Source organism: Tupaia chinensis, unplaced genomic scaffold, assembly GCF_000334495.1.
Source record: "Tupaia chinensis unplaced genomic scaffold, TupChi_1.0 Scaffold000110_1, whole genome shotgun sequence".
Lineage (NCBI taxonomy): Eukaryota > Metazoa > Chordata > Mammalia > Scandentia > Tupaiidae > Tupaia > Tupaia belangeri.
The window spans coordinates 2,133,737-2,145,626 of record NW_006159574.1 but is presented as its reverse complement, the minus strand read 5'-3'; the positions used below and the strand labels follow the sequence as shown (position 1 = coordinate 2,145,626).

At 53.5% G+C, this 11,890-nt stretch overlaps 1 protein-coding gene across 1 annotated transcript in view; it reads right to left on the bottom strand.

Annotated features, from left to right (window-relative positions):
* Positions 1-207: 207 nt before the first annotated feature.
* Positions 208-11,890, bottom strand: part of NOM1 (nucleolar protein with MIF4G domain 1) — a gene marked incomplete at its 5' end in the record, with an annotated part of 15,758 nt that continues 4,075 nt past the window's right edge. Inside the window, 8 exon segments of the mRNA XM_027770062.1 lie at positions 208-529; positions 1,606-1,715; positions 2,802-2,933; positions 3,399-3,531; positions 5,038-5,162; positions 6,389-6,556; positions 7,670-7,780; positions 9,236-9,559. Coding sequence (XP_027625863.1) covers positions 355-529; positions 1,606-1,715; positions 2,802-2,933; positions 3,399-3,531; positions 5,038-5,162; positions 6,389-6,556; positions 7,670-7,780; positions 9,236-9,559 — 1,278 coding nt within the window.

Here is an 11,890-nt window from a genome sequence, read left to right as displayed (position 1 = left end):
AATATACATTTATTACTTATTGAGAGGAAACGGGGAGAGGAGAGGAGAGGAGAGGAGGGGAGAGGAGAGGCCAGGAGGCCCTAGACAGGATCCTCGCGCTGTGACCCTCTCCCAGCCCTGCAGCCAGCCAGGCCCACCGGTGTGCACAGCGTTCGGACAAACCCGGGGTGCAGCCAGGAGCCCTTCGGTATCAGGCGGCAGTGCCCCTCTGCCTGACCACTGTGGCTGGGCCTCAAATACATTTTGAGGCCACAACCACCCTGATCTGACCCCACCAAGCCCCCACGCAGACAACAGAGCAGGACTCCGGGTTTTCAGAAGCCACTCTAGTTAGTGCCATTCACTGGTCCCGGCCTACATCCTCAGGGAAGCCTTCCCTTGCAGGGACCTGGTCGCGAGGTCAGCCCTCTCCCTCAACATGCTGGCCTCCTCGGCACTCCTGTGGGCCTGCGTGCCCTTCAGTAAGAAGTGGCTGATGAAGAGCTTCAACCCTTCTCGCAGCATTCCCAGCTTTGGGCTGTCAGACACTCTGGAAGGGAATCGTAAGAGCACACGTCAAGAACAAGCTAGTCTCGGGACCAGCAGTTAGCATAATGGCTATGGTGCGGGCCTCCCATGTAGTCAACCGCGGTTCGTGTCCCGGACCCAGTGGTTTGAGACTCAAGCCGGGCACCTGTGCGTGCGTTCCCAGGATCCCGAGAGGAGAATGGAGGAGAAGGGATTGCGGCGTGACCATCCCCCCTGGGGGGTGATTTCTCGCTTTCTGTCTCTATGTCTCTCTCTGTCTGTCTGGCGAGCGCACGCGCCCTACAGTGAAAATCTCTCCCCCCCCCCAAAAAAAAAAAAAGAACGAGCTAGTCTCGGGACCAGCAGTTAGCATAATGGCTATGTTGCTGGACTCCCATGTAGTCAACCGCGGTTCGTGTCCCGGACCCAGTGGTTTGAGACTCAAGCCGGGCACCTGTGCGTGCGTTCCCAGGATCCCGAGAGGAGAATGGAGAAGGGACTGAGGCATGACTATCCCCCCTGGGAGGTGATTTCTCACTTTCTTTCTCTCTCCGTCTGGTGAGCGCACACGCCCTATAGTAAAAACTGGGGGGGCCCCACCCCCCTAAATAAAAACCTGTCCAAAAAAAAAAAAAAGAATGAGCTAGTCTCTAGGTGCGCTAGAATGCAGCCCACCTTCCTTAGAGCAACGTTGTGCAGGACTTCTTTTTTTAAGAATAATTTTATTTAACTTTATTTACTTAAATTTGCCCAGAGAGGTACAGAAAGAGACAGAGAGAGAGAGGGAGAAAGAGGGAGGGAGAGAGAGAGAGAATGCATGCTGCCAGGTCCAGGACTTGAGCTGCGGTTGAGCAAGTGGGAGTTCAGTCCCCTTACCCACCATGCCACACGCAGGACCCTCCAGTACTTAACATGTTCTGTTACACATCACTGTCAGCTTGCTATCCGTAAGTTATAAACCTAACGGACTGGGCACAGCTTGAGACCGCCGCGGCCGTGACCGCACACACCGTGTGAGCACCTTGCTTCTATAACCAATGGGAGTGGAGACCACCTCTCCGTCTCCTTCCCAGGTCTTACCACAAGCTGGGAACTCACCGTGCGAAAATTAAACCGAGATCTTCCACCTCTGTCTCCATCAACAGGGTATTTAACACGTTTCGTAAAAAGCGAACTCTGGGCTTGTCCAATTCACTGAATTCAACAACCTAGTGGGGTGTAAAAAAAATTTACACTTAGGACCAGCAGGTGGCGTGGTGGTTAAGGCGCTGGACATTCCCATATGGCCGACCATGGTTCAAATCCTGGACCTGGTGGCTTGGTTTCTCACTTTCTCTCTCTCTCTTGTCAAATTAAAATAAATTAATGAATAAATAAAATAAAATAAAATAAAAATTCTTTAAAAAAATTACACTGATTTAGTCACTTTTTCAATGACTTCTAAGTACAGTTAATTAGAATAAAAATCCCTCCCTACTTTTCACATGACCCCGATTTAAGAGGCTATTTCCAGTTTTGGAAAATAAGTGGCTTAGTGGGACCAGCAGTTAGTGTAATGGCTATATTGCTGGACTCCCACGTAGTCAACCGCGGTTCAAGTCCCGGACCCGGTGGCTTAAACTCATGCCGGGCGTGTGTGTGTGCGTGCCCAAGATCCCAGGAGAAGAATGAAGGAGAAGGGATTGTGGCGTGGCCATTCCCTCTGGGGGGTGCTTTCTCACTGTCTCTCTCTGTCTGGCGAGTGCATGCGCCCTATAGCAAAAACCTCTCAAAAAAAAAAAAAAGAAACGAAGTGGCTTAGCAAGCACATGAAATCACACGGATTTTTGGATGCCGAGGAGCGTCCACCAGCACAGTAGGACCACCATGGAGAACAGAAAACGTATTACCCCTCCCCCACAGTTACCATTTTCTAATTACCCCCTGCCTCCCCTTAGTACAGGCTGGTAAACCAGCTCCGCTCTGACTTACTAGGGAAGCCCATACCTCCTGTTAACTTGGCTATCTCTCTGATGGGTTCTGAGAATGAAAACACTTTTCAAGTAAGTCATAATCTAAACAAATGCACTTAAAATAATTATTTATTTTTTATTCTTCTTCAATTGGATGAGAGAGAGAGACAAAGAGAGAAAGCAAGCCGCCAGGTCTGGGACTCGAACCGTAGTTGGCCACATAGGAGTCCAGCACCTTACCATCACAGCACCTGCCAGGTCCAAAATGCACTTAAAAAGTACCAACTACACGTGATTGTATCATCTTCTTCATTGCTTTCAAAAATTTCACGTTATACAAACCTTTAAAATGGAAAGTGTAAGAGATTTCGTCTTCAACAAGTGGGCGACCAGTTGAACCAAATTGGAGAAATTAGTAGCTGGCAAGTTTTCTAAGTCCCGAAACTTGTCCCATATGCTGAACTGGAAAGTCATCTAACATAAGTTAGAGAGGAGAGAGGTTAGACTCCAACAGGCTACGAGATAAACCTCTCCGACTGCAATCTGAAGGTATCGCGTGTCTCCCCTTGGTCATAAATAGCCAAGCTCCCTAGGAGGGACCACAGTCCTTCCCTATGGACAAGAGGGTGAAATCCTGTCACATCTCCCTCCTGTTGCCCCCAACAAAAGGCCTTGCAGGAAGGCTGCTGCTCAGTTACGCTAGAGGGGACTCAGCCAGCCTGGCCACACGCTCGTGGCATCCAAGACAGAAAAGGTGACGTGAGCACACTGTGCACCCTCGCCACTCCCTCTGGTCACCCCGTTGCCTCCCCTCCTGAAGTGTGTGCTGGAGGCCAGCATGGGCCACAGATCATGACTGAGTGGACTCCAACCTGGGCATGCGAGCCAAGGGTGAGTAGAGGAAGAGCACAACTCCACGTGGAGGCCCTCGCACCCTACCTGGAACCTCCTTTCATAGGCACAGAACTTGCTAGCCAGGAGTGCATAGAAAGGGTTATAGGTTTTCTCTTGAAGGCAGCAATCCATGAGAACATGAACGATTTCTCTCTCCTGCTGATCCTTAAGCCCGAGCCTGCAAGACAGAACAGCAGCGACGAAGGTGTCACCACTGCCCCAGCCGTCCTCGCTAACTGGGAGGGGGGTCAGAGGGCTGCGCCGGTAAGAGCCCCAGACAGATGGCCATATGGAGTCGTGAAGCAGGCCACCACCTGAGCTTCGCTTGTTCTGCTGGCAGGACACACCGAGGCCCTGCGGTGCCCAGGTCCTAGTGGTCTGTCCCCGGCATGCCAGCACTGAGATTCCATTGTGTGGATGTCCTCATGTTCACTTACCCGCTCCCCAGCTGAGGAGCACATGGGTGACCAAACAACTGCTCTGTAAGTGCGCCAATCCAAGCACACTTGAAGCTGCTGATTCTATAAAGGCAGACATGCTGAGCTCTTAGGGGAGAGAACTGGGTCTCCTGCAAAGAACCACCAGCCAAAACCCACAGAAACTGCTTGTTAAGAGTATGCAGACAACTGAATTAACCGATCTATTCTGGGCTATATTTATATCAATTTATGTTATTTTTACATTTAATTTTTTTAAGACTTTTGCCATAGGGGGCATGCATTCACCAGAGAGCCATGGAGAAAGTAAGAGGGAAAGTGAGAAATCACCCCCCAGGGGTGACGTCTAATGTTATAAAGTTATAAAAAGTTCAGAACAGCAGCTAATGATCCGACGAATAAAAATAAGAGAAAACACCATTTAATAAGCACAGTCTGGTAGACTCAGATGCCCAAAGCACGACAGCACTAGGGAAATGAGTGTCCCTGCTGCACTCGGGGTCGGCACAGAGACCTGTGCTCTCCCACACCAAGGACCCTTAGCAGGCGAGCGCGGCGGGGGCACGCGGACGCATCAGAGAGGTGCTGGGTGGGGTGAGGGATGCTGAGAAAGCTCAGGGCTTCCCCTTCGACAAGGTCCTCTGGGTTAGAGACTCTGATGGTCACAACCCTAAAATGTGAGTTTCATTCTGGTCTGAGCAGACAAAGGAAGTAACTAACATCAGACTGTCTGGAAGCACGGTGTAAAAGCACACAGGCACTGCTGACCTCTTTCTGCGGTGAGTTACAGACACACGTCGGTAAGGTCCACAGGAAACCAGAAGGGTGACCTTAACGCAAGGGCCTGTGGACCTTGAAGCAGCTCAGGACAGCCAACACCACTGAGAGTCAACTGGCCAGCACTTTCCGTCAGAACCCTTGAGTCTTCACGTAGCAGGATTCTTGCCCCAGCTGGCCCTGGGCCATGGGCGGCCGCAAGCCTGGAGCATTCAGGGAGGTCCCCAGATCGAACCCGGAACCTGCCCACGCTTGCCCGCCTTGAGGAACGTGCACGATGTGCTCACGAGGAGCCACGCATGGCAAGTTACTGGCACACGGGCACTAAGGCAGCCAGACCGTAACAGGGCAGGGGAGCGTGGGGAGCCCAGCTACGCCTCAGCAGTACCCGGCTCTCCCGCCCAAGTGCAGATCAATCACTGCTTTTATACTAGCCCGCTGAGAGATCACGTGCTCACCCAACTGCTTACTTCAGAAGCTTTTCGAAAGCATCGAGGAAGTCTTCGCTCGTCATTATCGTACAGAATATGTTTCTCCGAACATCTGTGTTCATTCTCTGCCTTCGGGCAAGTTCTAGTATCTTGGAGCTTACCTGCTGAGAGGAACCATTAACAGATTACACAAACACTTTGAAGGAAAGCTGTTCCTGACAATACTATGCCACACTTCACTGGACAGAAACAGGGTGAGATGATGTGGGGATGTGTGAATGCTCAGCCTTCATACCAGGACCGACACCACGGGATAGCAAGCCACAGGGAAGCCGCCACCCCACCCTGGGAAACCTGCTGGTGAGCAAGACTGCAGCCTGAGCATGAGACATGGAAGTGCCACAGAGAGGACACAGGACACAGGTAAGTGCCACGGAGAGAGCCCAGGACACAGGTAAGTGCCATGGAGAGAGCCCAGGACACAGGACACAGGTAACTGCCACAGCCACAGAGCCCAGGTCACAAGACACAGGTAAGTGCCATGGAGAGCCCAGGTCACAGGACACAGGTAAGTGCCACAGCCACAGAGCCCAGGACACAGGACACAGGTTAAGTGCCACGGAGAGAGCCCAGGACACAGGTAAGTAAGTGCCACGGACAGAGCCCAGGACACAGGACACAGGTAAGTGCCACAGAGAGAGTCCAGGACACAGGACACAGGTAAGAGCCACGGCCACAGAGCCCAGGACACACAACCACCAAGTGTGACCTGGGACCAGGCCATGGATCCTGACGCAAGAGGACACATGGGGAAACTAGGGAATCCGGTAACGTACAGGCACTAGTTAACGACAGACACACAGAAGTGCAGAGAATGCTCAGGACGTCACTCCGATGACTGGCTGGGGGCCACACCTGCCACATCCCATCTCAACGACAGGCACCTGCAGAGGGCGGGCTCTGGTCTTCCCCACCCCACTCCATGCACCTTTTACATCTCCTGCGTGGTATGTTTTGAGAGTTTGAAAAAGTCCGTTAGGAAGAAACAACAGGGGCCATCTGGTGGAGTGGCAGTTAAAGCAGCTGGATCCCACACGGCCAACTGTGCTGTTTGAGTCCCAGATCAGTGGCTTAAAAATCACACTGGGTGCACGTGTGTCAGCCCCAAATCCCACGAGAACAGAGAAGGGATTGTGGCACGGCCATCCACCTGGGAAGTGCTTTTCCTCTCCTCCTCTCTCCAGCAAGCTCATATACCAGGCTACAGATGAGAACAGCCTGATTTACTACCAGCAGCCTCTGTAAGGCCTGCTATAAGCCTAAGCTGGACCCCGCGGTCCCCACCCCGAGTTACATGGCAGCAACCCCAGGCAAAGCAGGGTCTCCGCACCGTCCCCACAGGCGGCTTCTGTAGAGGGGGGTGACAGCTGCTGTCAATCATCGGTGCACCAGTCCACGCAGATCCCACAATCCACCAGCGGCCAGTCTGCTCAGCGTTCAGGATGCCGTCCCAGGACACACGAAGCCGCGCCTCTGAACCTGAGCCCCCGCTGCGCACCTGAGTCGAGAGAAGATGGGGAGGGGAGTGCTTGCTGCTGACCATGTTCTCCACGCTCATTAGATTCAGCTGTGCAAAGTTCTTATTAGGATAAATACTGTAAGTCAGTGACAACTAAGAATAGTTGGAATGAAGTCAAAATTAGCGGTCGGGTGTTCTGTTTTTGTTTTTTTTTTTAAGAGAGATTTTTTTGGGGCCAGCAGGTGGCATGGTGGTTAAGGGTGCTGGACTTCCACATGGCCTGCAACAGTTTGAGCCCCAGACTTAGCAGCTTGCTTTCTCACTTTCCCTCTCTCTCACTCTGTCCTTCTCTGGTCAAATTAAAATAAATAAGTAAATAATGATAAATAAAATAATTCTAAAAAAAAAAAGATTTTTGCTATATGGTGTGTGTGCTCACTGGAGAGGCAGAGACAGAAGGCGAGAAATCACCCTCAGGAGGGATGTCCATGCTGCAATCCCTTCTCCATTCTCTCAGGATTTTGGGCGCACACACACACACATATGCCCAGCCTGAGTTTAAGCCACCGGCTCCAGGACTCGAACTATGGTTGACTACATGGGAGTCCAGAGCCGTAGCCCTCACGCTCCTGCTGGTCCTGGTACTCTCTATTTTGACCTCTGTGGATCTGTCGGTCAAGCGGTGCTGTCCTCAGAAAGCTGTCACGACAGGTGAGGGCCGAGCTGCTCAGACTCAGGTGCGCGCGTGAGCTGGAGGGGCCTGAACTATGCTAGGGTCAGCAACAGCTGGGACTTGGCCCTGGCCACACGTTAGAAACACCCCAGGAATTACTCTGGGGAGCTCCTTCTCCGCCCCAGCCACCCTGACACCCAGGGCAGGGGTGACAGTCTGCCCCGCTGAGCAGAGCACCTGCACGGGTGCAGGGACAGACCGATGTGAACCTTCACTTGTGAAGACTGCCTGTGCTCTGGCCACCCTGACCCCTACCTGGAGAGACCGTGAGCCCTCCCCTCCCCTCCCCTCCCCTTCCCATCGTTAGAGCCGCAGCCACCAGCAGCGGCCTGCCCTGCAGACCTGGCCATCTCCTGTCTCCACGAGGGGTTTGGGTGGCCACGGAGGCCCAGAACGAACGTGAACTGAAGGCTGCTTACCAAAGCTCTCTGCACCTTCCTCAGCTTCTCCACGGGCTCGGGGTCGTAGCCGGGAATTTTGCGCATGTCATTGTTCTTCAGCGCCAGCATCGTCTCCAGCATAAACCGAATCTTTAAATGAGGAGAACACCTGTCATTCCAGATGGTCTAGGTAGTGGCTGTTCAACCTGTCAAGACACACAGTAGGCAGTGCACGTGGCCTTCACTCTGACGGGGACAGCTCAGTTGTCCTCAGGGGAGTTTCAGTCTCCCTCGGACCTGGACAGTAGTTCAAGATGGGCCAGAACGTCCCTGGCCTCCTGTGGACCTGAGCGCCACCCAGAGGACTTCCTGCTCCTCCATCCTCCCGGCCTAGAGCTGCCTGTCCTGCCACCCTCCCCACCAGCCGTTCAACTGCTGCTACGGTGGGAAATACAGTCACGCCCACAGGGAACCTGTGTGAACATACCGAGGACTCTCATGTGCCCTCCTCTGACCTCCCCACTGGGACCATCCGCACCCTGTGATAGTCACGCATCTCAAAACCAAGTGTCCCACTAGGTGGTCTCAGTATGTCCAGGACTGCACGGCCAGCTCTCCCACTTTCTCCCCACCCCCAGAGAAGCTCCGGGCCTACGAACAGTCACCTCCCGGGCCCCTGCCACACCCCCACCTCTTGGCCCTGCGGACATTAGCCCTGAGCCTCACTATGCTGGGCCGGCTGAGCTGACGGCCCCACATGCTGCCGCAGCCACCCCTGCCATCCCGGTACTATACCGGGGGCCCCTCCTCTGACCCTGTCCCGACGTGTGGGTGGTCCTGAATCCCACAGCTCACCAGGTGCTCCTCGTGTGTCTCACAGCACAGACCTGCACCTCCTGTCCTCCACCCTGTCTGCACGATGCCTGCCACCTCTGAGCCTAAATCCACACCCATGGCCGTAGGCTGGCGTCCCCTGACGACTGCTCCAGACCCAGCAGCTGCTGTTCTCTGATAGTCCCCAATTTCCCACCTGACTTTCCTACGTCATCGTAGTCAGCGACCCTGAAATGGAAACTCGCACCACTCATCACCTATGAGCCTTCTCGATCCCTCCAGGGCGATGCCCAGCGGCCTGCAGGGGGCTTACGGCTGGGCACCTCTGCCTGTCATCCCAGACGCTCTGCCAGGCCCCCACCCTAACCTTTTCCCTCCAACAGGCCACATCCATCCTCCCCTTCAGGGATCCTCACTGCCACGCTTGAGGCCCTCGTTATCCCACGGCGGATGGGCTGGAGCCAAGGTCAGTCCCCAGTCTACAGCCGCAGGTCACGCTGCTGTTGGAGAGGGGGCCCAGAGTTCCAGCCAGCTGGGGCAGAGCCCAGGCCGTGCCAGGGGTCTCTGCAGCAGCACTGTTTCAGCAGTTAGGTGTTCTGTAAATTGGTTTTTACACTCATGGGATAGCTACCCCAATTCTTAGCAAAGAAACAAGGGTTCACACGTTAAAGATAAAGCCATAACCAGACAAGGCATAACGAAACCACCAGATGGTAAGTGCAGCGTCTACTCCAGGCCCTTATCTCTAATGCGGCTCAGCCTGCGGCGTACCCTGGTCTGGTCCTGCAACGCGCCGCCTGCCTCACGGGCTCTGGTCTGGGCTTCGGTGATCAGCTCCTTTAGGGATAAAGCATCATCTTTTCTCAGCGAAAAGCCAACGTTTTTCAGCACTAACAGGATCAGCTCGACATCCTTTTCTGTGAACGTTCTGATGAGCTTTTTCAGAATGTCAGTGATGAGGAGAGACTGCACCACGTGGAAGTTGTACAGGTGGGCGACGATGGTGAGGAGGTTCTCGCACTCCTTCCCCTCTCCTCCGCCCTTATAGACGTCCTCGAACTTCCTCACCACGGCCTCCAGGAAATGCGCACCCACCTGCCAAGAGACCCAGAGCCACAAGTCAGCCTGTGCTGTCCCCAGACACGCTCGACTGTGCACCAGGGAGACCTGCCCTGGGGTGTGGCCATGAAGCCCGAGACTGGCCGTGATGGCATGGGGCTAGTGGGCCCAGAGCCTGCACAGCAGAACAGCTGCTACGGCACCCGGCCTTGACCCAGGCACCTGCTCACGTCAAGTGCATTTCCTGCCCAGGAGTCACTCTGGATCCTTGGAAAATAAAAATATTAGAAATGTTGTTTAAAACACACCTACACATGTAAAAATGTTCTACGACCTAACAGTACTCATTTCTTAAAAGACTTCTCCTGGTTTTTACTCCAAGTTAATTTCTTACAAGAAATCAATATAGTGACACCTAAAACAGAAAAACAAAAGGCTTCTATCTGGATGGGGCAAAGCGCAGCGGCCGAGGCACCGTCTTCCCAGGAACTCTGGCTTCAGAGGCAGTGCATGAACACACCCGGCCAGCTCAGCCAGCCACTCGGGGCCAGGAAGTGCAGCGGTGCCCTCTGTCCACACCCCACAGCCTGGGTAGCAGTGGAGACCTGGCTTTCCCGCTGGTCCGGAGCAGGTCCCTCAGCCTGCTCTGTCACTCAGTAACTGAAATAGTGAGACTCGAGGCCATTACCAATCGCCGTGTCTCCCTTGGTTGTTTCCTCTCAAATCTCAGCTGAGGCTGATACAGAAGAAAAGGGAGAAGGTGGGAGCAGGCAGCCCAGGGAGACATGGGATGACTGTCAGTCCACGGCATGATGACCTGAATCAATCACACCTCTCTGTTGGAGCAGGAAAGGCCTGGGCTGTGACAGGGACGGCCTGGACAAGTACAGGGAGGGTGGGTGTGCAGGTCACCAGTGCCTCGACTCCAGGGCTTTGGTCTGAGACCCGCAAGGAGGCAGGCTGGTGGGGCGCTGCTCAGTGGGTGGCGTAGCCAGGAGCACACCGGACTGCAGGGCTGGGAACCACAGTGAAGGATCGAACGCTGGGCCGGGGACAGCTGAAGACACACCAGGAGTGGGTGCTCACAACCCTGAGGGGCCAGGGGGCTGGAAAGGGGCCAGGGGTTGCTGTAGCACAAGGAGGCCTAGTTGAGGTGCTTTTCTTTCTCTGGCATGTGCACGCATGCTCTCACATGGCCTACGGCGGTTCAAGTCCCAGACTCACTGGTTTGAAACTCACACCGGGCGTGTGTGTGCGCATGCCCTGAATTCCAGGAGGCGAATGGAGAAGGGACTGCGGCACAGCCATCCTCCTCGGGGTGACTTCTCATTTTCCCTCTCACTGTTTCTACTTGGTGAGCGCACACACCCTACAGCAAAAACCTTAAAAACAAAACAAAAGAACCTAACAGTGTAACATTTAAAATTACGAATAAGATACATCTTACAGAATTTAAGCATATGTGTTAATTTTGATGTGTGAATTTTTAAAAAGAATTATTTAATTTTATTTATTATTATTACTTTTTAATTTGCTATAAGGTACTTAGGTTCACCAGAGACAGAGAAAGTGAGAAAGCAAGCCTCCAGGTCTAGGATGCAAACGGCAGTCGGCCATGTGAGAGTCCAGTGCCTTAACCCCCATGCCACCTGCTGGCCCTAATTTTTAACACAGTAACGGAAAGAAAAAAATACTTAAAATGCAAAGAATGTGACTGCCATCACAGGAAGCATGCTGACTCATGCACAGAAAATAAGTTGTGTATCTTTTTTTCCCTAAGAGACTTTTGCTATAGGGCACGTGGGCTCACCAGAGAGACAGAGACACAAAGACAGAAAGCAAGAAAACACCCCCCCGCAGTGGGGTGGTCACGTGACAATCGTTTCTCCTCCACTCTCCTCTTGGGATTTTGGGCAAGCATGCACGTACAGATGCCTGGTGTGGGTTTTAAGCTGATGGGTCTGAGAAGCAAGCCGTGGTCTACTGTGGGAGTCCAGTGGTGAACCCATTACGCCGTCTGCTGGTCCCACAAGCGGTGTCATCTCTGACGAGCCTCGTGGTTTGCAGGAGTGCCCCACCCCTCTGCAGCTGTGTTTGCTACACTTGCAAGGACATTTGGTGGAGGTCTGCCTTGCTCTCCTCACTGGGCCCTGTGAGGAAGACGCCCACGCAGGCAAATGTAACCAGGGAACCAGACTTCAGGGTGCCTTGCTGCCCTGGCTGCTGTGGGAAACCACCATCGGGCTGGCAGTTGGCGTGGAGGTTAGGGCAGCTGGATCCCAGAGGCTTGAAAACCACTTCGGGCGTGGGTGCATGCTTACCCAAAATCCCAAGAGAAGAATACAGAAGGGATTGTGTGCCTCCCCC